Source organism: Dendropsophus ebraccatus, chromosome 10, assembly GCF_027789765.1.
Source record: "Dendropsophus ebraccatus isolate aDenEbr1 chromosome 10, aDenEbr1.pat, whole genome shotgun sequence".
NCBI classification, from domain to species: Eukaryota; Metazoa; Chordata; class Amphibia; order Anura; family Hylidae; genus Dendropsophus; species Dendropsophus ebraccatus.
Genome location: NC_091463.1, coordinates 49,248,009 through 49,275,582, shown reverse-complemented (window position 1 = coordinate 49,275,582; position 27,574 = coordinate 49,248,009). Strand labels below are relative to the sequence as shown.

The following is a 27,574-nucleotide window of genomic DNA, read 5'->3' as shown; positions in this document are numbered from 1 at the left end:
TACCTTCGATAACTGACGGCCAAATGTGCTTTCGCTACAGCTTGTTTCTTACCAAACGGGTCGGCTGTGATTTTCCATTATGGACAACGCACCATCGACATCTGTTGGTGGTTGATCGCTGGGGCCCCATATACATTGTTTAGCAATAAATTAGAATATCAACAAAATTTTTTTTTTCAGTAATTCAATTCAAAAAGTGACCTCATATATTCTATAGAATCATTACATACAGAGTGAACTTTTTCAAGCGTCTGGTGAGTTTGCTGGGCAATCAAGCACAGAGATGCTGTGGTTAGTAAACCAGGTATTGGTACTTTTGGCCGTGTGGACAGGTGCCATATCCTGCTGGAAGATGAAAATTCCATCTCCAAAAATCTTTTCAGCACAGGGAAGCATGAAGTGCTCTAAAATTTCCTGGTAGACGGCAGCGTTGACTTTGGTGTTGATGAAACAAAGTGAACCTACACCAGCAGATGAAATGGCTCCCCAAACCATTACTGATTGTGGAAACTTCACACTAGACCTCAAGCAGCTTGGATTGTGTGCCTCTCCACTCTTCCTCCAGACTCTGGGACCTTGATTTCCAAATGAAATACAAAATTTACTTTCATCTGAAAACAGCACTTTGGACCACTGATCAACAGTCCAGTTCTTCTTTTCCTTGGCCCAGATAAGACACTTCTGGTGTTTATTGGTCAGGAGTGGCTTGACACAATGCAACACTTGTAGGCTATGTCCTGCAGACATCTGTATGTGGTGGCTTTTGAAACACTGACTCCAGCAGCAGTCCATTCTTTGTGAATCTCTCCCAAATTTTTGAATGGCATTTTCGTTACAATCCTGTTAAGACTGCGGTTCTCCCGGTTGCTTGTGCACCTTTTTCTACCACACTTTTTTTCTTCCACTCAACTTTCTATTAATATGCTTTGATACAGCACTCTGAGAACAGCCAGCTTCTTTAGCAATGAACTTTTGTGGCTTACCCTCCTTGTGGAGTGTGTGAATGACTGCCTTCTGAACACCTGTCAAGTCAGCAGTCTTCCCCATGATTGTGTTGCATACTGAACCAGACTAAGGGACCTTTTATAACACTTAGGAAGCCACTGCAGGTGTTTTGAGTTAATTATTCTAATTTTCTGAAATTCTGACTTTTGGGTATTTCTTGGCTGTAATCCATAATCATCCACTTTAACAGAAATAATTGCTAGAAAAAGTTCACTCTGTATGTAATGACTCTATAGAATATATGTGGTCACTTTTCGAATTGAATTACTGGGAAAATTTTTTTTTTTTTTTGATATCCTGATTTATTGCAAACCACTGTACCTTAGACTGAAGGCCGAATCTGTTGCGAGCAGCAGGTTCATCAGCCATGAGTCTAAGGTATGGCCTGCTTTAGAGGCAAAAGACAAGTTATGGTTTCTCCAGCGCTCCCTGTGTGTGTGTGTGTGAGTGTGTGTGTGTGTGTGTATATATATATATATATATATATATATATATATATATATATATATATAAATAAAATGTATTAATTTATTTAAAGAAGATCCTCTAAGGATGTATAGTAGACTTCACTACTTTATCTATTCCAGCCTCAGTTTCAGGTGGTATACTACTGTATATCTGCCAGAGACCAAAGACTTCCATTTACGTCCATGCACACATTTAGCATGTACATTGGGAGTTTTCCTAATGTACAGGTTAATATAAGGCCAGCCGAATACATTATGTTTTGATTTCTATGATCTTTTTGTAGTTTTGCTTTCTTTCAAGTAGATTAGTTTCAAAGTAAATCATCCTCATAAAATATTGCTGGCAGTATACATTCTTTACGAGCATGTCTCAATTGGTATTTAATGTTGCTGACAGGTTAATTCTCTCTACTCACTTACTTGCAATATTGCTATATTATGTTGATAGATTTTCTCCCATGGATTGTCATCACAGTTTAAAGAGACACAGCTCACCACAAGGGATTGGTTTGTGGAGGAAATGACCCATGCTTGGTGTGTTCCATGTGAGGGCCCTATTAACAGAGTTTTGCTACCCAAACCCTGGAGTGAACTGTGTCCCTTCACACTGAACTGTGCAAACTGTCAGGGGAGGAGGCAGTGCATAGTGACAGGGACCTGTTTAAAAAAAACCTGAATATATTTGTTGTAGTATATTTTTTAATTAATTTTTTATTTTTATTTTAACAGTTTTCTTCTACTGCTTTGGCACTGGAAGAAGAAGGGATGTTGTGAAGGGCCGTAGACCAAGCCATGGAAGTTATAAATGGCGATTTAAACAACCATTCTGATGTCATCCTCAATGGGTACATGAATAAAAGCTTTCAGGTTCTCCCCAAGGAAAAAAATTCTGACAATATGGCAATCTGTGAACTTGATCCCTGTGAAGTGAGTGGTGTTTCCTCCCAACTTCAGACAGAAGATTCACCGCACAGATATGAAAAGAAAGGTAAAGGGACTCGTATTTGGAGCTTTGTCAGCAGACGGAGGGCAAACTCTGGACGTGCTAAGAGACCTCAGTCTATGATCCTTACAACTGAAATCAGTGAACCAAAGCCAAAACTATCTTTTATGGACAAAGTTAGATCTTTTAAAAGGTTGAGGTCTGCTACTTTTTCCAAAAATTCTGTCCTTCGAAATTCCAAAGCTAAGGTTCAGAGTCAACCACAAGAAACCATAGAACTTTCTATTCCAAGTGCTTTATTCAGAACAAGAAAATATGCAGATGGACAAAGACCATATAGACATTCTTATGCAGGTTACATCGATGACTTAGACACATCTTTTGAGGATGTTGAGTTAAATATTAGCATTTCTGAATGTATATCTAGTGAAAACAAATGGTTAAGAGATATAGGTGTTGGAATAAATGGGAATTCTGAACATATGGACAATGAGAGCATAAGTAGCAACCGTAGACGTCCACTGGTTAGTACTAAGAGTTCAACTATTGCCGAAGGAGAGATCCAAAGAAGAGGACTTAAAATCCCACCAGAACATCGCAGAGGTAGGAGCTCATATATGTGGAGTTATCTGAAAGGAATTTCACTAGCCACAAAAGATAATTCAAAAGGACTTGATAAAATTCAGGGAAATACATTCCAAAATATAGAGTGCACAGTTGATACCACAGCCCCTCTTGAAGAAGATCAAAAATTTGAGGACAGTATTGACACCAAAATGTCCGACACGGCCAGTGGTGGCAAATCCAAAAACTTTGGTGGGGTTTTTAAGTTTTTCAGCAACGTAGCAGAAGCAGCGAGAAAGTGGAGAGGTTCCTCCAGATCATCTGCATCAGATGATCAAGTTTCTCAGACAACTCCACGGACTCCAAGACTCCAAAACTCTTCTGTCAAGGAGCCTCTTATCATTGAAAATGAAAATGCGTTGACTTTTCCGTCAGAACTTCCACAGTCTCCTGACTCAGGTGTGTGGGAAACTCCTGCACAGGATAATATATCAGTTCGGGACATATCACCCAGTGCTGCAGGAGAAGAAGCAGCTAGCGAGCCAACAGATGATTGTGCAGAAACAACAGAGAATACTGTGTGTTTACAGGAAATATGCCACGAGGATGATGAGCCAGAAGAATCTGTACAAGAAGGATTGTCATTCTCCCAGGTTGAGGAATATAAATGTATTGCTGATTCTAATAAGGCTTCTGATACTTCATCTGACCATTCCCGAGAAGAAGCTCAGTCCCAGTTGCATATAGGTTTTGAGAGAAATCCTGAAAACTCATTTGTGACTCAGTCAAGTATGCAAGATGAGGATGTGTTTGAGTGCAGCGAATCTCATATTAGTTTATCATCAACAGGTTCCTCCTGTGAAGAGGTAGGTATCACAATTATATTATCTTGTGTTTGTTCACCAGTACCAACTGGTAGTAATTTTGCCTACTAGTAGCGACAATATATCCCAGGATCAGCTACCCCTTTTCATTTATTACTTTTCTACCTATAATCTAATGTTATAAATTTCTGATATAATTAGCAGTGGGAGAAGTCCAAAGACAGCAGGCTATATGTTTCATGACAGACTGCAGTCTGTATTCAGTTTGTACGATATAGACAGGTGTTTAGGAACTGAGAAATTGTCCATAGCACCTTTTTTCAAGTGAAGTGAGTAAACCTTCCCCGCCCTGGACCAGCAGAACTTTAACCATTATGGGTTCACGCTGCATTTTTGCTGTTCCATTGTATGGAAAAATCTGATGCAAAAACGAATTGTGTGCATCTGTTTGGATCCATTTTAACATTGACTTCCATTATAAAAAAAATAATAATTTTTTTTTAAAAATAATTAAAAAAGATCAAAACACTGTCACTGTCAGCCTGGAATAAAGAGCATCATTACAGAAGATGCCAGATTATACAGCATCACTAAAGATATACATACACTGTCTGTGTGCTAGGCATCTGGAAACTGGCAGTATGGATTTATGCATATCTGTGCTGTCAGTTTCCCTTTAAAGTTAATGGGAAATTTATCAAAGCTTTTGCCATCAAAATGTTGCAAATTGGTAAAACTTTTATCCTCTTGTTTTGTGGGGAGTCATAGAGAGATGTATGTAGCTTGGTGAGGTCAGCAATGCAATGACTCCAGTGTAGATATGGAGAAAGTGCAGGTAAGGAAGTCACGTATGACCCTTTTCAGGTTAGGATAATATTTTATATATATTTGTTCTTTTGCTCTGAATCAAAATTCCAACTAGTTTAAAACAAAGTAAAAATAAAATTTCATCTGTTTCCTTGAATTAATACAATGTGATAGATAGAGGAGGGCAATAATGTCACTTGATAAGTTCTATAAATAAACATCAGGAAAAGTGCACAAAATGAAAATTGTTCTGATTTCATTAAATAGATAGGGACATTTTTTCTTTGTGAATATATTTGATTTGTGTTGAATTCTTGTAATCTAGATTGACAGAACTGTCAGTACAGAGAGTTTAAACATTGTGAAATATTAAGGCCCCATTCACACGTCCGTGTCAGTTTTTACTGTCAGGAAATCCTGATCAGGAGGCCTTAAATGTCATCAGGAAAGTATCAGGATTTCCTGACAGTAATCCGTTTTTACCTTCAGGAAACCATCAGGAAAAACCTTCAGGATTTCTTGATAAGAAGAAAAATAGGACATGTATTTCTGCTAACTGGATGGACACAGCTTGCAGAATTACAACTCCCATCATGCTTGGCTGACAGGTCATGATGGAAGTTGTACTTCTGCAGTCTGTGGTCACCCAGGTTGCAGGACATGATGGTAGTTGTACTTCTGCAACCTGGATGGCCACAGGCTGCAGAAGTACAACTCCCATCATGGCCTGTCAGCAGGGCATGATGGGAGTTTTAATCTCACCTGTCCTGGTCTCCTGGCCGCCGGGGGGGGGGAGGGATGGGGGGGTGCGTGGGTGCCGCGAGTGGCCGCGGTAGGTGGGGGGTTTGGGTGCGGTAGTGCCGCGAGTGGCCGCGGGGGTGTGTGCAGGGGTGCCGCGAGTGGCCGCGGGGGGAGGGGGGGTGCGGGAGTGCCGCAAGTGGCCGCGGGGGGGTGCGGGGGTGCCGCGACTGGCCGCGGGAGGTACCTGCAGACAAGGATGCGGACGAAGAGGCAGTGAAGAGGCAGCAGGAGGCCGGGGCAGAGGCGGAAGGTGGTCCGGGTGAGTGGAACTCCGGACGCTTTCCTGATGTGTATCAGGAAAGCGTCCGGGGCCCGGGCGCTCCCATAGACTCCTATGGGGGCGTCCGGGCCGGATTTCCGGACGAAAATAGGACCGGTTCTAAAAAATCCTATTTTCCGGAACGGACACCCTTCCGGAAAATTCCGGAAGGGTGTCCGTGTCCAATGAAAGTCTATGCGTCCGGAAATCCGTCCGGATTTCCTGATAGGAAATCCGGGTGGTTTTTCCGGACGTGTGAAGGGGGCCTAACAAAGGACATTATAAAGCTTCCTGACGTCCAACCTGAAAGACTTACTTAGAGGGTTGTTTTCATTAAAGTAACATTAAAAATTTAATGAAAAGAAACTGGAAATGAAATGATGAATATGATTCAATTGGTATTCAGTTTAGGTAAATGAGAAGCACAAATAGGGGAATGTATCACAGAGAGGGGAATGTATCCTGGCTGTACCAGGCGCAGATGTGGCAAATAGTCAAGTGCTTGTGCAACTTTTGTGACTTTATGGATCTGCACCTGGCTTACCAGCTGGGCAACATGGCATGGTGTAAAGTGGGCACATTTATGAAGACTGGCATACAAGTACGTTGGTCTTAAATAAGAACCCATCTCCCTTTTCCCGGCCAGACTTGCTAAGAGGCACACACCTCTTAGTAAAGCTGTCTGGTCCTGCACCCGATAGAACAAATCTACATCTGCTTCCAGCAGGTGTAGATTTCTTTCATGATTTGCACCTCCCCACCTTGACGCACCCACCCTCAACACACCCATCAAGCGAGCAGGGGATACAGCAAGCGTATGCCAGGGGGAAGGGGCGACTCTGCACCTTCTCCCTGGGGTACGCCAGGGGCGCAGTTATAATAAATGTCCCCCATTGTCTTCTTGGGCAGAAACTCTCCGACGTTATTAGTTCCCCATTATCGGCACGTTTTAAACCTATAAATTCTCTTAAATGTTACATCATAGTTTGGTGTATTACCGCACCCTGTCCCTGTTTCATACAGTCTGCAGTTAAGCAGCATTAAAGGGAACCAGTCACCCCCCGTGCCGGAGTGACAGGCTCCCGACCCCCCGTTAGAGCCCCCTATACTTACCTAATCCCGCCGGGTCCCGCTTCTGGAGGTGGTCGGGTGATGAAGATCTCAGCCGCTGCAGCCCGGCGCGCGCTGAGAGATGAGTCCAACGCTCATAGAGAATGACGGAGCGCTGGACTCTCCTGTCATTCTCTATGGGTGTTGGACTCATCTCTCAGCGCGCGCGCCGGGCTGCAGCGGCTGAGATCTTCATCACCCGACCACCTCCAGAAGCGGGACCCGGCGGGATTAGGTGAGTATAGGGGGCTCTAATGGGGGTCGGGAGCCTGTCACCCCGGCACTGGGGGTGACAGGTTCCCTTTAAACAACTGCTAGGTTACCTTTAACTGCAGTAATAACACAGCACTAAAAGTACAAAACACAGCATATTACAGTCTGCAACCCTAACATTGCGTTTTGTAGGGAGCGCACCTGCCAGTCACAAAGCGGCTTGTGGATACCCTCTTACACATAGCTAATTCATTGGCCGGACGATGCACATGCAGTTAAAGGTATCAGTCACCAGGAGATCTGTGTTATTCGCCCCTAATGCTTGCCATTGGCGATGTCCCTGCAATATATAAATTAAAATAGTGTCTGAAGGTCGATATTTACTTTAAGACTGTGAATTGTTAACAAATGTGAAATCTTTCTTTGTAGCAGACTAGTAGTTAGAGACGTATCTTGCCCCCCAGGCCAGAGCACAGTGGTGTGTTATGTCTGATTTCTGACATTTACACTGTTCTTTATAGAGTCAAGGGCATAAGCAGTTTGCTTTTACAATTGTTGTTCTTCACACTCATGTACTGGATGAGGGAGAGCTGGTGAAGCAGTCATCCAGGGGAAAAGGCAGAGAATAATTACATAAAATATATAATATATAAGAGAAGAAATGTTCTCCTATAGATATGTGTCTATAGATATGATATTCTCAGAGAGAGCTGGACTTTGGGTAAGATATAATGTACCAGTATGGGTAGAGATCACATTTCATCTGATGTAAGGCCAGGGCTACAGAATGACTTATGTTTCTCCATACCACAAATAATAATCCAAATTTCTATAGCACCAAGATAGCTGCAGCCCTTCACAATCTGGAGGGGTCATGTCATAACCAAATCAGCCATTACAGAGTAACAACCTAAAGACCCTATTACACTAAGCAATTATCGGCTGATTAACGTCCATTCCGGCCGATAATTGCTTTGTGTAATAAAAAGCAATGATCAGCCGACACGCACGATGTCAGCTGATTGTTGTCTTTCAGTGTGCTGAAACACAAACGACCAATACACCAACGAGCTGCGGCAGCAGACTGCTGCTACCTCCTATGGGCTCTAAAGATCATCCGGGGAGCTCCCGCGCAGCTTCCCACGCCCCCCCTCCGCGCACTTACTCGCTGTCACCACGTGTAATACTGCCGGCAGCGAGTGGGGAACAATGTGCAAGCGAGTGCTGACCTGACAGGTGGGGGCTCGCTTGCTCCCAGAGATCACCCTGTGTAATACGCATCAAATAAGAGTGAGGGCCCTGCTCACATGAGCTTACAATCTATCAAAACTAAGGGAGTGACACAAGGAGTAACAATATATCAATGTGTACAAATAGTACTGTGTGACTATATTGAGCAAAAATATTCCATATTTTAAGTGTGAACTCAGCTTTCAATTTTGCAAAAGAAATTCCATGAAATTTTCATGAGACACGTTAGCCATGTTGTGGGGGGCACAGTTGTTAGCCATGTTGTGGGGGGCACAGAAGTTAGCCATGTTGTGGAGGGCACAGATGTTAGCTATGTTGTGTGTGTGTGTGTGTGCGTGTGTATGTGTGTGTGTGTGTGGGGGGGGGCACAGAAGTTAGCCATGTTGTGGGGGCAAAGAGGTCAGTGCAGTGTCCCAGAACAGCCCTTCTTATGCTCACATTTGTATTATAACCAGTTCTGTTCTGGAAAGCTATGGTCCACTGCAAACTGCGTGTATTGTGTCACCCCTGCAGTATTCAGGTCTGCTATTTCATTCATTTATTGCATGTATATTCAGGTATCAGTGTCTAATGGTATTATGTCGCCCCCTAGTGGTCAAGTATGGTACTTCTCATGTATATTTCTCTGTATATGCCTAATGGTGTGATGATGCAATGGCTGGATGTCACGTGACTGTGCCCTGCTTCCATGGTAACTCCAATGGTCATCAAGCTTTTGGCTGGGGTTTACCATGTGACTTCCTGTTCTACCTCAGTCTATCTCCTGCCCCATAGGGAATAGGTTGTGTGTTTGTCCTCTCTCCCTGCTAGGAGAGAGGCCTGCGTGTGCTCTGCTGCTCCAGTCCACTGGCTGTGTTCCTGTCTCAAGTCTCAAGATTCCCATCTGGGTGTCGATTCTTCAGTCATTCTTCAGTTCATCTTCTCTTATCATCAACAGCAAGTATTTCATTCAAGTCTCATTCCACCCAGCATCTCAACTTCAGTATCACTACTACTCCCATCATTCAGCACGCTACTCTCACAGCCTATTGCAGCATCACCCATTACTCTGCTTTATTCAAGATTGCCTTATTCCCGGTTGCATCCGGAGAGACTGTTGCTACTAGTTACCACCGTTACAATAAATATACAACTACCGTTGTTTCTGAACCTTGGCATTGGTGTGATAATTGGTGCCCTGACTAAGGACAACGAAGAATCGCATGCCCAGTATTCCCGCATGGTCAGGAGCCCGGTTTCCAGCTGTATCACCCTCGTACCTACACCGTGACCACATTATCCTACAGCTGCCCCGGTTCCTGCATGATAGCACCATCTATAGTGCGGAGTGGCCCCTAGGGGCCAGGGCATAGCATTTTTGGCGTCACGAACAGGATACAGACTGCGTTGTCCCCGCTTCAACTTTTCCCCAGAGGCGCACTACAACTCCCAGAAATACTTTGCCTAGCGTGCTGCTGCTAAAGGGGACAGTTTGCTGCATTATCATGGGTGTAATTGAAGTGCTTTGGGCCCTAGACTGTACACAAGATGGCCGCCGTCTTCTTCAATTTCTAACTGCGCCATACCCCGGAGAGGAGGGGGTTAACCCCCTTGCTGCCAAAGCGCGGGAATCGTCCGGCGCCATAGACTTTGCATTGACTGCTCCTGATTGGCCGCCTGTGCCAGATGACGTCACTGTTGCCGGACAGACTACTGGGCCGGAACTTCAGCCTCTGCGCTCCGCCTCCTCCCAGGTCCTCAAGACTACGCCAGTGCACATCCTACAGTGACACCAGCTGGGGCGCTGCTCCGTCGGACGACGAAAGTCACAGCCGGGCCTCTACTCCGGCCTCCGCTACTCAAGACGGGGAATCCACGCCTGGTGCCAGCATCTCGCTGAAACCGGACCGTTCCAGTGCCTCCGACACAGCCTTCTCTACCGGAAAATCCACGTCACCGGAGGGCGGTCCGTACGTAAGTGACCTGACTTTCTTGTCCCCCGTCCCGGGCCTCAAAGTAAAGGACTCGGCCAAGGCCTCACTGTCCCTGGGTCTGTGGCAGTCTCCAGGGCGTGATTCGCCGCCCCTGGATGGATGGATGCTCGGGCTTGGGCCTAAGATTATGCAGCTGATCGAGGACATTCAGCAGGCCCTCGCTGCCCTGTCGCCTGCCACTACAGCTGCCACCGCTATGCCTAGCGCTGCTCCTGCAGCTTCCACTACAGCAGCCCCCTCTACTGCTCCCACTGCTGTGGCTAAAGCTGCCTCTTCCACCACGTCAGTCACTTACCATGTGGCCCCCATCATCTCTCCTATCACCACAGTGGCGCCTAGCATTGTGGTCACCACTGCATCCAGCAAAGCATTTGCTCCAGGCCCTCCACGCTTCTACTACCCGTGGGAGAAGAAGAAGCCTACTCAGGGCCCTCCTGCATCCTTTCATTAAGGTTCACTACAGAAAGCAAAGTTCTTGACTGTTCCTGTTTTGTTGTTGTTCCTGTGTGATTAAAAATTTCTATGCAACGTTCAAGGTTCGTGCCTGGTCCTCCTGACCAAGTTTCCTTATTATTATCCAGCTATGTGCTGATGGACACTCATTGACCAAACTGTTCTTCAGTGCCTGTCCCAGAGCCTTTACATGGACGATGTTCTATGTTGCCTAAAGAGACTCTACCACACAGAGACACTAAACCCATTCCTTCCTAAAGCATTTTCCAGAGTATGTGATTGTCAGAGGTTTATTATTGTATTTCATGATTGCACTTCAGTATTGCACTTCAGTAGTCAAAAGTCTATTTTCTTGTCAGAGTCTTATATATATATATATATATATATATATATATATATATATATGTATATTTTCCTACCTCTGAGTAAGCAGAAAAGTCATTTAGATAGTCTCAGAGTAAAGTGTGTCTTTTGAAAAAGTATTTTCTCACAGTGTATATTTTCCAGCTGTATCACCCTCGTGCCTACACCGTGACCACATTATCCTACAGCTGCCCCGGTTCCTGCCTGTTAGCACCATCTATACTGCGGAGTGGCCCCTAGGGGCCAGGGCATAGCACACAAAAGTTAGGCATGTTTTGGGGGGCACAGAGGTTAGCCCTGTTGTGGGAGGCACAGTGGTTTTCCATGTCATGTGTGTGTGTGTGTGTTTGTGGGTGTGTGTTTGTGTGTGCAATGTTTACATGGATTTTTTCACAAACTTGCAAATCTCTGTACAGCACTGCAGAATAATTTGGAGCTATAGAAAAAATGGAACAATATTGTTATTATTGTACTGTAAAGATGTACAGTGTTAGGGCAGTATAATATGGAGAGGAGGATTGCTACTTCACCTCATGTCAAGTCACCTTTCTATCTATTGCTGACGTAAACCTGTAACAGTATCCTGGCCCATTGAGACCTCAACTACCTGTAGGATGGCTACTGTAGTGTATATGTAATCCAGAACTACAACTCCTAACATGTACATGTGTGCTGGGGTTTGTAGTCATACAGCAGATGAAATATTCAGAACTCCAGAAAACTAGTTTATTTGAAGATATAAGTAATGATGCGTACAAGGTACAAACAGAGGATCTGTTAATAATGGTGTTGTCCTGGGGAATCACCACGCAGGGACGTGTTCAAGCACAATGTTATTTCTTCATCACTGCACATCAGATCTATCCACTTCATTGCTGGAAAATGGCTGGCATTATACTGTTACTTCAAGTAAAGAGCTATAGCCTTCAGGTGTACAATTGTATGAATAACACTGACTTACCATTCTAACTCATTTAATTCAGCCATTGGATGTGGAGTAAAAAACTCTTGGAAGTATCTCAGCGCCATCTGCTGGCTGTTCTTAATAATAACAACTTAGATTTAACTTATGGTTTTTAGTAAACACATAAAATGTATGCACTTGTTCTACTGACATGTAGCTGGTTATATTAACAGGTAACAATTCTTATTTCTTTATGTTAAATTACAAATTTAACCCAATTGTATCTAGTTGTATATGAATGTATTTAAACATGAGGTTTAGACGCTACAAAAAAAGTTTTTAGCTTGTGAAGTACAATGGGTTGAAAAAACAAATTGCAAATTCACTGCATCGATAATAAAATATCATTATTAACAAATATAAAAATATAAATGTTCATGATAATAGAGTAAGCCTTTAGTTGTCTTTTAAGCCATGTAAATATTCCCAGAATTTTACAAAATGAAGGGCCATTATACCTAGTATAGCTCCACTGGTTGGGGGCACCAACCTGTCACAACACGCTGTTGACTTTAGTGACATTGTATACCTTATGGCAAAAAAAATCTAATAAAAAAAATCATTCAATCAATAATCCAGTACAGAGAGTATCGTGACTCATGTTTCTGCTGTCAAACTTTCAAGTGAAAAGGAAATATTTAAGTATTCTCTAGGGGAACCTTTAAAAATTGCAGGTCACAATTTGACTCTTTTTTTTCTATGCATGTGGGTGGCAGTGGTGCAGCTTTGTATTGCCCTCTGCTAATGCAATACATGAATATACCCCTAAAGCCCTATTACATGGAACTATTATTGGCCGTATTCGGGTGATATTGGCCGTTACAATCGATAATCGTCCCGTGTAATAGAAGGCACTGACAGTGCTCGTTTGCTCCTCCAGTCGCCCAGTAGGGGCTTTAGTCTATACCTTACTTTACTAGAAATACGGTAGATAGAGATGAGTATGCATCAAAATACTTAAATGCATGTTACTTGAGTTAAGTATTTTGCAATAAACAAGTGCTTGATTTGAGTAATGAGCCTCATTGAAATCAGTGGGCAAGTCGAGTATTTAACTAGGTGCCCCCTGCTCTGCTGAGCGGAGGGTACTTGGATAACCTGAAAGTGACAGTAAGTTAACCCCCTGGAGGTGAGACTGTGTTCTGTTGGGTGAGGGGTGGGGGTGGGTGGAATTATACCTACCATTGTAATCATCTATTGCATTATACATAGTACAGTATATTGCATTATACTACCTTACGGTATATTAACTTAAAACAGTATATTTTAATTTCAATTTTGCTTTTTAAAATGAAAAATTTGAACAAAAATATGCTATGTTAAGTCAATATATAGTAGAGAAGCTGGCGGGTATAATGCAATAGACCGAAAGAGGATCACGTCTATTGCATTAAAGGCGCCAGCTTCTTTACAATATATTAAGTTAATACAGCATATTTTAGTTCTAATTTAGCTATTTTTATTTACAAGAAGCAAAACCGAAATGAAAATGTATTGTTTTATGTTAATATAGTGTAAAGAAGCCGACGGCTATAATGTAATGTTATTCCCGATATTTGCTATAGTAAGTATATTCCCCCCCCCTTCTCCCAATAGAACATAGTCTGGCCTGCACGGGGTGAACTTAATCTCCCGAAAATTAACCAGGTAACCTCTGCTGAGTCGGGGGCACCTGGTTAAATACTTGAGGGTGGGGGCACCCTTAAGCTTGTTAAAGGGCTTCACAGCAGCCTTTCAACAAGCTTTTTCTGAGTGAGCACCCGAGCAGCACGCATTACTGCATTACTTGAGTCTCAAGTATTTTCCAGAAGCCCGATATTCGAGCAAACACTATATTTGAACGAGCGCGCTCACTCATCTCTATTAACAAAGAGTCATCTGGTATGAGAACTACTGCTTTATAACTGCTCATGAAAATATTGTTTTCTTCAATAGGAAACTTGAATTGGCCTGTTAGCTGCAATGAATGCTTGGATACACTAACAGTGTCTTTTTAACCTGAGGGCAGGATTGAACTGCAGTTATATATATTCTAAGAGAAGGTCCCACAGCCCCTGAGCACTTACTTCCATCGTACTCTGGTTTTGTTAGGATAGGTAGATGGAGGTGCTGACCTGGAGATGGATGTACTTGGTTTACTATTTATAGGACTGCAGTGCACAAGATGCCAAGTATAGAATGTGTTTGTTACATAAGAGCAAACACAGGAGGCTGCAGATGCTGGTTCCAATACCAAGGGATAGAAATATACATCTAAATATACACAATCTGTCCAAAAAGCAAGGAAAAGACGGCTTGGGGGTTAAAGGTTTCTTTCACCATTAGAAGTGATGACAAATTTCAATGATCACTTCTATATCTGTAGGGGTCCAGCATAAGGGACCCCCCACCAATGACCAATATCAGCTAGATACAGGGGTTGTCTGGTTTAGAAAACTCACATACCCCACAAATTATAGATGGGGTCCTCTGTTCAGAGTCCTAATCTATTGAGCAGAATGGAAAGTGGTTACAATAAATATTTCTTGCTCTGGAGGATCTATCCTGTCCTGTAGTCCAGACAGTCCACTGATTTCTAATACCTAATCTCCCCTGTGGGGGCGCTGCAGCGAAATTGACTACTTCATTGACCTCATTGGGTCCTAGCAGAGAGACACTTGTGCTCAGCTTATCCTCAAGGAGCTAGAGTTTATCTCTAAGCATTTTGACTTCTGTAAATTGACAGAGATGGGTAATTATTCTAGAAATTCATACTTATTCATATTTACAGCGACAAAAAAGGGTAAAATTGGATTCTGCTACATAGTGTTTGCTTTGCATTCCTAAACACAGCAGGGTGAGGTCTTATTCCTACATTAGTATGTTACTATGTATTGTGCTGGGGATACTATAAGCTTGGCAGGTACAGTAGGTCTTAAATGCAGGGATGATGTTAGGGTCCTAAAACATCCAGGTCACTGTCCCTCTTGATCAATAAGATGTTTGACTCACAGCAGTATATTTACATAACACATTAGAAGTCTGAAAGGCTAAAAACAACAAAACAGTTTACCAACATACCAAATGCTGAAAGAGACTATGCTTTCTTGTCTCAGGGTAACATTAACAAGTGACAGAGAAGCTGTACAGAATGATGTATCACTTACATTATTCTTGGCAGCTGATCCAGAGATATCTTTCTGAATAACATGGGCAATAAGTAGTCCTCTCCATTATGCGCATGAGCCCAGTAGTCCTGGATATTCATGAGAAGCAGAAAACTCCGCCCACCAGCTGCTGGTTGGCAGTTATCTATCCATGCTGTATATAGGCAGTCAACTGTCCATGAGCAGCTGCAGGGAGGGGGAGGGGTGTGGCAAGAATCCTATTCTGCTGCATATTAGGAGAACGGCTGATAAAAATGATTCTGTTCAGCATTTCTGCTACTAGTTTATTCTACCCTTTTTAAAGGCACGACAAACCTAGTGACAGATTCCATTAAAAAATACCTAAACATAATAAAACATATTTTTAGAATACATTTTCAAGTACTGTATATCAGACTGGGAGTTGTAGTATTTGTAGCTGTTGTAGTTAGAGGGTCCTAGGTGCATTGTATTCTGTATAGTGGAAGTGACACCAGAACAGCGCTAAAAGTGGATATAACAAGTATATACAGTGATCCCTCAACTTACAATGTTCCTTTTTTGACCATAACTTGAGACCAGACTCAACATACAATGTTACAGACAGTCCAAATCTGCGGAACATGTAAAAAAAGCATGTGAAAGTGGCAATTTTACTGGTAAAATCCCAGTATTAGTGAAGTGCCTGCACTGGTTGGCTGTCTGGTATCTCCTTTCTACAATACAGTGTGATACTACATGTCCTGTACTGCTCTTTACCTGTGCCAGGATAAGTTTGCACCTTTGGGCACCAGGTGAGAGCAGTTTCATTTTATTTTTCTGGGACCCTGTGTATCCTGTACAAACCCCTGAAAATGCTCCAGTCCTCTGCATAGAAAGAAATTTAGAGTCTCGTGTAGCTCTTTCTGACTGTTCTATGTAAGGACTTGCTGTATCCATATTAGTTAAAGCTTATTTTCCTTTAGGGTGCCTTCACACCTACCGACTCGCAGCGTTAATAACGCTGCAAGTCGGCTAGGTCCTGGCAGATCACTGTCAGTACATACACGCAGCGGTCTGAACGACCGCTGCGTGTATGTAAATCTGCCGGCCACTTAACCCCTTCTGATGCCGGCCGGCCGCCTCCCGCTCAGCTCTGTATACATTACCTCCTCGCTCCACAGGGTCCCGGCGTCCTGCTCTCGCGCCCGGCCAATCAGTGTGTTGCCCTGCCGCAGCCACTGATTGGCCGGGCGGGAGAGCAGGACGCCGGGACCCCGTGGAGCGAGGAGGTAATGTATACAGAGCTGAGCGGGAGGCGGCCGGCATCAGAAGGGGTTAAGTGGCCGGCAGATTTACATACACGCAGCGGTCGTTCAGACTGCTGCGTGTATGTACTGACAGTGATCTGCCAGGACCTAGCCGACTTGCAGCGTTATTAACGCTGCGAGTCGGTAGGTGTGAAGGCACCCTTATAAAGGGATTGTCCAGCAATTTTTTTTTAATCTTTTTCTTTCAAATAAACTGATATCAGAAAGTCATATAGATTTGTAATTTACTTGTATTAAAAAATCTCAAGTCTTCCCGTACTTATCAGGTACTAAATGTCATGCAGGAAATGTTGATTTATTTTCAGTCTGACACAGTGCTTTCTGCTGACATCTCTGGCCGAGACAGGAACTGTCCAGAGCATTTTTCTATGGGGATTCATATAAAACTGAGACAGAGTTCCTGTCTCGGACAGAGATGTCAGCAGAGAGCACTGTGTCAGACTGAAAATAAAACAACATTTCCTGCAGTACATACAGCAGCTGATAAGTATGGGAAGACTTGAGATTTTTTTTATAGAAGTAAATTACAAATCTATATAACTTTATGACACCAGTTGATCTGAAAGAAAAAGATTTTCGCTGGACAATCCCTTAAAGTTTTCATTTTTTCCTCATTTTGGGGGATTTAGAACCAATTACCAGTTTTCCAGAGAGTTTAGGTCTCAACATACAATGGTTTCAACATACAATGGTCGTCCTGTAACCAATTAATATCGTATGTTGAGGGATCACTGTATATAATGTTACTATTTTATTACCATACATCATATCACAATACCGTCACACTATTTCTAACTAAAACTAATAAACCAAGACCGATATTACCTATAATGTCAGTACATAAGAAACAGATATCACTGCCACACCTTCACCCTCCAGCGATTAATACCCCCCATATCATTACCAATATCTAATATATCAAAACCAATAATACCCGAATATAAGAAACAAATATTACCCCCACATAATGACTAATACCATTCTAAGAGTAAAATCCTGTATATCAAGACCAATAATACTGATCCGCTGGACCCTGTAGTGCTGTGACATTTATGGCTAGAAACACCCCTTCTTAAATGTCTGGTGCAAATCTTTGACGCTATCTTATCATACGCTTTAGGTGCAATGTAAATAATTATTCATTGTAATTACACAAGATTTACATAGAAATCTCTACACAGCATCCTTTACTGCATCTATAAGGAGATATCTCCATGGTCATCTGTTATCATTTGATTTAATTTGGAAATAGTGGTGTTCTGTGACCAATCCTTTATATTGTCCTGGTGTTTAGGTTATCATTATTTATGAATTGCCTTTTCTAGGAACAGTGGCCCAGTGGAATTCTTGATATCTCCAGAGAGGAGGAATTGACTGTGAATGAATTTGGCGGCTCGGAGTTGACCAATCAGGTGCCAATCAATAATAACGTGCAAACAGCGTATGAGGAAGAGGAATCTATACCAGATAAACATGACACAGATGGCAATGATGGCTTAGATAATGACACCAGCCTCACAAGTGATTCAGATACTGATCAGAAGAGTTATGGGTCCAGCAAAGTCATGACCTCTCGTCTTTCAAGCAAGGATGAAAGCATTCTCCCGGTAAGAGCTTCACATTTCTACCTTTCTCCAGTATTTTATGCTTAATTATATTTATTATTTTAATGGACACTTTACTTTCAACAAACTTTGCATAAATCAATACAAGTGAATGTAAGAAACCTTGTAATACATCATATTAGAGTAAAATGCCTTGTTCTCTACTTATGAGCCACTTTTACTCTTTCCCCCCAGCTCTTGTATGATCATTCCCTCTCAATTTCTGATAAAGACAGTCTTCAGAAACAAGATTTCAGGACAGGTCAGAATACACACAGATGACCCAGAGACAAGTCCCATCTGTCCCATGCCCACTGTCTCTGCCTACTTGCCTCAACTTGTTTTAGGCAACATGGAACAACTCGGAGCCACCCCCTACTTTACAGCCACAGTAGCGCCCCATACTCTGGGCCGCCACTGCTGCCACTCTCCCCATCGCCTCTGCCTGGTGGACATCGGAGCCCGTGTGCATGGGCCCGTGTTGCTATCTCTTTGGTACCTACGAACGCCTTACCCGATGCTCCTCTGCCCAGCACGTGCGTCCCCGCCTCCTATGGTGTGCACGCCAGCTGTGCTAGTTATAAAGGGACAGTGCTTCCCTTATTGAATGTGCACCCAATCACCTCCCTTATAAAGCTGCTCCTGTCCTGACATTCCCTTTTGGAGCCTCTGCATACGTCCATAGTCCCAGTTCTCTGTGATTCTTGCCTGTGATTCCTGCCGTTTCTAATTCCAGCTATCGATGGTTCCCGCCTGTGATTGCTATCCAGGTTCCAGCGGTGAGTCCGGCTGTGTTCCTGCCTGTCCACAAAGTCTCCAGCTGCACCTCGCCTGCCGCCAATAGCAATCCGAGCCAGGGGTAGCGACCAGGGGGTCGCCTGCCATAACAAGTCCATCCCACCTTCAGTGGGCACTGGTGAAGACCAGCTGCCGCTTAGACTCTGCTGCCTAGTGTGGCTTCACCATCGCTAGCAGCGGTACAGCAGATCCACAACTCCAGACGTTACACTAATATAAGTCGGACAGACACAAAACAAATAGGAGACAAACGTGAGACAATTACAAGTCAAGGACAAATATACATAATGGCACCAAGCTAGGGTCAAACCAGGAGAGCCAGAAACCAGTACAAAGTTGCTGGGCAATAACCAGAGTAAATGTGGCAAACCAGAGTAAAAAAAACAGAGGACAAAAATACAGACCAAGTCAGGAGACAAACATGTAGGCAGGGACACAAGCCAAAGTCAGGAAAGCAATAGATTCAGAAAGCAAATGACAGGGTAGGAAGCAAGTTTAGGCACACTAAGTATCAGGCATAGTGCGTAACTGAGTTGTAAAGAAAATCAGGTCTCGGTCTCAGAGGTTATTGGGGCACACAGACAAGAACTTAGACAGGAGCATAGAACTGTCAATAACCGGCAAGGTGTTGTCAATTAACTGTTTAGGTGTTGGTAGAAATCACTCCAGAAAATGCACGGGCGTTAACTAGAATTAATTGAACTAGCCCAAGGCAGAATGAACCCACACTAGGACTATATAGAATCATCCCGGCTGCATTACCCATAACAGAGGACGCTGTTGGGGTGCGTCCTGGAGAGGTGCAGCACGGTGGCTGCTTACACAAAATATATAAAGTGACATACAGCCCACTGAAGGCTATTGGGGGAGAAAAGGTGGAGGTTAGAGAAGGTGCAATAAGAGATAAGTGTAGGGAAAATTGGCAATAACCCGCAGGGGCAAAGAACTAGTGAACAATGCCAGAAATGACACAATGGCTAAAAGTAGTACTATATTCATGTTCTCATATACACAACTTATTCTGGAAAGCCACCATCATAGGACCAGATTTATCAAAGTGACTTGTTTGCTATTCAGACAGATGAGAAGGTCTCTCAGAGCCAATAAATAATCTAAATCAATGTGGTCTACCTCTCTAGACAAATGGGGATGTATAGGTTTAGTACATATTACTATGATTGAGTAATTTGGAGTTACTGTAATCCACAAGTCTTCTCAATTGAAAAGTGTCCCTGTCGCTTTTATAATATTTTGTCATGTCACCCTGAAATAACGAGCAAACATCCCGCTGAGTGATTTTCTCCTTGCTTTCTGTCTATGGAACTGAGATGGTCCCATAGACTTGGATTTTAACACTTTTTTGTGGCACAGATCCGTGAGAGAACAGGTGTAGCGCACATTTCTCCCAGCTTTGTCTAGCGACCGTTCAAGGTCCAAACACTTAGGGGGAGATTTCAATTTTACAATTTTTTTTTTATAAACTGTGATTTTTCATTCTTCCTGGTTTCCACTGCTAAGACCATTTGACCTTCATGAATGGCAGCTTTAAACTAAAAGTAAAAAAAAACAAAAACTCTAAAAGTTATTTCAGGCAGAGAAGGAGTTGAGAATGCTTTTATTGTTGAACTATGATATGAAAAGCATTCTAAAGAAGACATGACACAAAAGTTGGGTCCCCCCCCCCTAAAACAATAGCTGAGATCCTCAGTTTTAGACCCCACAATAATAACGATGCCAAAATAAATATCTATAATGTTATAAACATTATTCTCAAGAACAAATACTTGGATGAGACGACATAGGTGTGGCATCTGCTTTTAGGATTTAATCAAATAAACACGTAGAGAACAATAAATGAAAAGTCTGGTAAAATCTCTTTGTGTATTAAAGGGGTTGTCCAGCGAGCAGAAGACAGCTGAAACCTTCTGCTTGCGCGCTCTCACTTTCTTAGATGCCACATCTCAGAAGTAAACATTTCAAGATATAGGGTGGGGGGTGGGCTAAGTCGCGTTCTTTGTGAATGGGCAAAACTATGCCAGCGCACAATCTCCGATATTGCAGAGAAACTATGAAGCTATTGGACATTATTGTGTTTCACCCGCATGTGATGATTACATCTTAGCCCCACCACTTTCCACATCTCGCCGACAAGCAGCTTCAGCTGTCTTTTGTTCACCAGACAACCTCTTTAAAATGGCATACACTGTCATTTACTTGGTGCTTTGTAAACCACTTCCCTGCCCAAGATCTCTGTTTCCAGTAGTTTCAAACTGTGTTAGAAAATGCAGGATTTAATTTATAAATCCTCATGTGAATACGTTTTGTCGGAATTTCAGTTTTTCCAGAAAAATGTTGGATTTTTTAATTTTTGGCTCAAATTTTGGCGCAAAATGCAGCTAAAATTACAGATTTTTTTTTTTGTTAATTCCCCTCACAGTATGACTCCTAGAATCTGGATCTTCTAACTAACCAGAAATGTATGGGAAATTAGCTTATTTCTACTTTATAGAACTTATAAGATTACTTTATTACTTGTAGATGACAGTGTAATTCTTCTTTCTAGCCTCTGAGACTGCCCCCAACTCCGCTCACCGTGCCCCCTTCCTTCAAGTTCCCGCTGGATAGATGTCTGTCACTACCTCTCTCTCAGAGCACCCCATCTGGACTCGATCAGGTTGGATGGATGAAAAAGAAACTGATGAGCACAGGTAGGTACAACAAATGAGGGCTGTATATGTTGGTGGGGACATGAATATGTGGGCACCATGAACTAGTGTGAGATTGAGTAAAATAATTGGGAAGATGAGTGCTCTTTGGATAACTCCTTTAAGATTTCAACTCTTGAAGCACAATTGCACATTCCCATTGAGTTGCAGGTGTGAAATCTGCTTTAAATTACTTAATGTAAAAGTACCATTAGAAGGCAGGTTGTGTTTAATAAGAATATATTTACTTTAGGGGAGGAGGATCTTGGCTCAAAGACTCTGGAGGTTCGGAGAGAGAGCAGGAAAGGAAGAAGATGGAAGCCTATAAATCCTGAGTCACATCAGCTTCCAGTGCACCAGGTACGAGGCTATTTGCATCACTTTCATGCTTTGCTTGTCATGTATGTAAAACTAAGGACTGTATGCTTATGGAGGCAATGCTTTTGGGATTTGTAAAGGCTAAAACAGAGGTAAACCTTACATAGTTACATAGCTACATAGTTAATACGGTTGAAAAAAGACACATGTCCATCAAGTTCAACCAAGGAGCGGATGGATACAGGGAAGGGGGAGGGGTGATAGGTTCTATACATTTGCATTTATATTATTTTGGTCTAAGAACTTGTCTAGCCCTGTTTTGAAGCCCTCTACTGTTGTTGCTGTGACCAGATCCTGTGGTAGACTGTTCCACAGATTCACAGTTCTCATGGTAAAGAAGGCTTGTCGCCTCCGGAGATTGAACCTTTTTTTCTCCAGACGGAGGCAGTGCCCTCTTGTCCTTTGAGGGGGTTTTACCTGGAACATCATATCCCCATATTTCTTGTAGGGGCCATTTATATATTTAAATAAATTAATCATATCTCCCCTCAAACGTCTCTTCTCCAGACTAAACAAATTTAATTATTTTAATCTCTCCTCATAACTAAAATGCTCCATTCCCCTTATTAGTTTAGTTGCCCGTCTTTGTACCCTCTCCAGCTCTAGAACATCCTTTTTATGAATCGGGTTCCAAAACTACTCCAGATGAGGCCGCACCAAAGCTTTATAAAGCGGTAATATTATATCCCTGTCCCGTGAGTCCATGCCTGTTTTAATGCATGACAATATCCTGCTGGCCTTAGAAGCAGCTGACTGACATTGTGTGCTGTTCTGTAGTTTATTATCTACAAGTACACCCAGATCCTTCTCTACCAGCAACTCTCCCAGTGTAACTCCCCCTAGGACATATGATGCATGCGGGTTATTAGTACCCAGGTGCATAACTTTACATTTATCCACATTGAACCTCATTTGCCAAGTGCATGCCCAAACACTCAGTGTGTCTAAGTCATCCTGTAACATCTGCACATCCTCCATAGACTGTACTGTACTACAAAGCTTGGTGTCATCTGCAAAGATATAAACATTGCTGTTAATTCCATTCTCAATATCATTAATAAACAAGTTAAACAGAAGAGGGCCCAGTACTGACCCTTGGGGTACACCACTTATTACCGGGGACCATTCAGAGTAGGAATCATTGACCACCACTCTCTGGGTACGATTAATAAGCCAGTTTTCAACCCAGTTACACATTAAATTTTCCAAACCGATAAACTTTAACTTACCCATCAGACGTCCATGAGGAACTGTGTCAAATGCTTTTGCAAAATCCAGGTACACGATATCCACAGCTGCGCCGCCATCCAGGCTTCTACTTACCTCTTCATAGAAACATATTAGGTTGGTTTGACAGCTTCTGTCCTTAGTAAAACCATGCTGGTTATCACTTATAATACTATTAGCCACTACATATTCCTGGATGTAGTCCCTTATAAGCCCCTCCAATAGTTTCCCCACAATGGACATTAAGCTTACAGGTCTATAGTTACCTGAGGAAGTTCGAGAGCCCTTTTTGAAGATTGGCACTACATTTGCCTTACACCAGTCCCTCGGCACAATACCAGTAAGCAAAGAATCACTGAATATTTCATACAAGGGTAGAGAAATTTCAGAACTGAGTTCCCTAAGAACTCTGGGGTGTAATCCATCAGGCCCTGGAGCTTAATTTATTTAAAATTATAAAAAGAAATTTATGTTTATTAATGTGGTCTTAGATTGAACTACATGCCATCTCATCCCTCTTATTAATGGACTGGGCCAGCTTCAGGATTTTACTTTCTTATCATGCACAGAAAATGTACTGCAAAACCTGATAGAAAGTTTGATGTATTTAGAATTATTTATTTTTAAGGCAACTACTGAATAAATTGTATTACTTTTATTTTCTTATTACTTTAATATTCTTATTACTTTTCTTTCCTGATTAAGTTAGTTGAAGATACAATAACACATCAATGGGACTAGTGAAGATTAGGTTCGGCGATTTGATAAGACAGATATTATATACACTGGTTTTTTGTAAAGGCCTGTGCCATATTAGCTGCACTAGCTTGATTTAGAGGTGTATGCCTCTTGGTAATCCAGACATCTGTGACTGCCCATGTAGCAGCTTTAGAACTGTAGGCCAGCTCCAAGCATTTAGTAAGCCTAAATTATAGTACATTTGACATGCAGGGGGCTATATCCCCATTATGCTTTATACTAAGCTTACTACAATTTTCAAAAAGCTGGAAATTAAAATCTCCATATTGGCCCCAGCCTTCTTTGTTTTGAATAGAGCTGCGGGTATGGCAAGTGACCCGCGGCTCTATTGATTCTCTATGGAGTCACCGGAAAAAGCTAAGTGCTGTACTCTCCAGTAGCTGCAAAGAGAATAAATTGAGCCGCGGGTCAAGAGCAGTGCCTGGTGTTCAACAAATGTGGTGCATCTTTACACTGTCTAGTTTAGACCTCCTATCAGTTGGCTTACTTTATTGCTAATTTTGGAGCAATTTTCGGTCACACTCAAACTATGCAGTTATCTGGTACTTATGCGATAGTACATGTGCCTCAAAGTTTTCTAACCAGGATTCTCAGGAACCCTAAGAACTGTTGAGCATGGATCCCCAAAAAACAGCAGAAGCTAACAGTGTTGTAGCTACCAGACCATGCAACTACTAAGGGGCCCCCATTATAAGGTGGCCCACAGGCCCCTTACCCCTTAATTGTGAGCATTCGTGATGAACGCTCACAGTTAAATGTTGAGACTGATAGTCTCTCTTGTGGCCAGAAGCAGCAATGCACTTCCAGCCACAAGAGCCCAACCCCCCCCCCCCCCATACACATACTTACCTGGTCTGGCGTAGTCCCCCGGCGTTCGTTCTCCCAGCTCTCTGGTGCAAGAGTGACATCACCCGTGCACTGGGAAGCTGTAAAAAAAAAAAAAACGGAACGCTGGGAGACTGCACCGGGTCAGGTAAGTATGTGTGCGTGTGTGTGGCTCGTACAGGTTTCACGGGGTCCTGTACTCAGCAGGAAATATAGGATGTGCATGCATCTAGTCTGAATTGTAAGCAGGAGTCCCCTGACAGAGGAAATTTTTTCAGGGGTTCCACCATGGTACCAGGGTGGCCCTAGAACACTTATGCAATTCCACAGGAAAATAATTAAAATATTTTCTGCTTATAAGAAACATTATGGTATTTAAAGTCTAGCACATGTGATCTGTGAAACTGTATGCAGCACGTGCCCTGGAGGTTTCCAAAGCTGAACACTGCTGAGCGCTGCTCTAGTCCCCCAAAGTTTGCAGTATTTATTTTTAATAAGCCGCTCCTATCAAAGAGACTCTAGTGGGGATGGTAGAATGTTTGCTTATGTTGATAGGATTTTATTTGTTGACTGTAGGACAGTCTGGTAATGGGGTTTACCTACGATGAGATGTCACTGGGTGAGTCAGGATTACCAATGCCCATGAAAATGAAAGAGTTAAACTTCCCACTAGCCAAGAGATAGAAGTGCTGAACCTCCATATAGCAGGGGTGAGGAAAAGCTATTTTTGAGAGTGATTAGTATGACACATCCTAAGGGGGGGTGGCAAACCATTGCGATAACTACATCAAACACTATCTCAGCTGCATACAAATAGATCAGGTGCACTGTAGTGTGGGAGTGAGACAACAAATTAACTCTAGTGCACGAGCTGGCAGCACATCGCGGAGCATGCCGAGTCTGGCGTACAGGTTTAGAAACGTAAAATCAAATTATTTCAGCATTTTCTGTTTCGGAGCGCTATAAGTGAAAGTGGGAAATAAAATCCTTTGAAGATAACTATGCTTTGAAGATAGTAGAGGGTTAGCCATGTCTTCTAAATGCTGCTGCCGTGACTCAGAGCTCAAGTCCTACTTCTGGTTTTACAGTTAATTGGGCAAGGCAGAAAGAAGAACAATTAAGGAAATCACTTCAGCCGAATAGTTTTGCAGGATAAATCTGGGCCATTTATTTTTGCATGTGGATTTTGATAAATAGTCCATTTACACTTGATCAAGTTCTGGGTGCTCTGAATCTATTGCAACCACTATCTCTTGAGAGTTCAGTTCGGCGGTTGTAAAATTTGTGTGATGAAGACCTCGTCAAAGGGAATCAATGCAATAATTACGAGCACCCCTTCTAAAAGCAGCAGAGGTCATGGATTGGTAAATAGTGAAGTAGTCCGACTTCTTAGCATTAATTAACATTGCGTGCGGTCTCCTGACTGCAGCAGGATAGGGTTTAATAACATCCATACAGTTACCATACACTGTTTTATGCTTGATAAGTCTGTGTTTCCAGGAGGTGTACCCCAGTGGAATTGTTACACTCAGTTGTACGGTGTAGGCGTTAATGACCTGATTACAGCAAGGAGAAAATTCTGTGTCACTGAAGATTTATGACTCTCATTGATTCTAATCATGTCCCACAATACCCCTTTTTCTTAGAAAGAGACCCAACCCTGTTAAGACAGTAGGGGATACCTGTCAGGAATTGCCAGAACCCAGTATTACATGTAGGGTGCTGTGATCCAATCACTGTGTATTATTATACCCAGCCAATTATTCATAGGACTGACGGTGTATTTACACAGACAAATATCTGACAGAGTATTGAAGCCAAAGCCAGGAATGGATTTGAAAAGACAAGAAATCTCAATCTTTCCTGTATGAAAACCGAAAAAAATTGCACAATTATTCAGAAGTATAACAAAGTCCTTTATTTACATTTACAAAAAATTGATAAAAACTAGGGAATTTCATGGGAAAAGACACAGATAACACAAGGCCAGAGGGGGAAGATCTCAGAGTGGTAAATCAATATAAAATTAGAAATTATAAGTGCTGCAATATTATGTATACGAATTGCAACACTACTATCTAGTGGTCACTGAAATTATAGCAATGACAAGTATTTAACCTGCAATGCAGTGACAGCATAGATGTAGTATAATATGATATAGTATAATGGAGGAGAGACTGTTTGTAACCCCTCAGCGGCCAGCCAGGTAATGAATAGAGCACCACAAGTAAGGCCCTACAGATTCCAATTCCTATGCGACCACACAAGTGAAAAACAAACCAACACTGAGATCTTACCCCCGTCTGGCCCACCAGCCCGACGCACGTTTCGCTCACTTCATCAGGAGCTCCTGATGAAGTGAGCGAAACGTGCGTCGGGCTGGTGGTTTTCTATATGGTTTTGTTGCACTGTATTTTGTTTAGGCAGGACTTTCTTTTGGGTTGTCTTTCCTATATGACCTGTTCTCTGTTTATAGTCTGTTTCTGTCTTTTGAACAAACTAGTCCGATGTTCATAGGAAATCACTGGAGCACTCACTTCCTATGGATGCCAGACTTACCTCCGCTCATTTGCATATTTAGCGCGCAGATGAGAGAGCGTATTTCCGTGGTGGGACCGGCATCTGGAGCAGGTCCGGCAGGATGGGATAAGTATGGCCATATCCAGGGGTAGGGAGGGTTCAGGGGGCCTTCCAGGGGTGACAGGTTCCCTTTTTCTTTGCGTTTTTAGGGATTTTTCCCATTTTTGAAAATTCTACTATCTATAATATGAAGCAGTCCTACAATCTTGCAGTTTTCCTTCTGACCACTAAGCTTAATAAAAGGCTGACACTTCTTTTTCTGTACA

General features: G+C 42.6%; 1 protein-coding gene across 1 annotated transcript in view; it reads left to right on the top strand.

Moving 5' to 3' along the window:
- Positions 1-27,574, top strand: part of ARHGEF9 (Cdc42 guanine nucleotide exchange factor 9) — a 296,681-nt gene that overhangs the window by 46,182 nt on the left and 222,925 nt on the right. Inside the window, exons 2-5 of the mRNA XM_069986579.1 lie at positions 2,202-3,845; positions 17,758-18,039; positions 21,398-21,542; positions 21,793-21,899. Of these exons, the coding sequence (XP_069842680.1) occupies positions 2,265-3,845; positions 17,758-18,039; positions 21,398-21,542; positions 21,793-21,899 (2,115 nt within the window). The 5' untranslated portion in view covers positions 2,202-2,264. The remainder of the gene's footprint in view (positions 1-2,201; positions 3,846-17,757; positions 18,040-21,397; positions 21,543-21,792; positions 21,900-27,574) is intronic.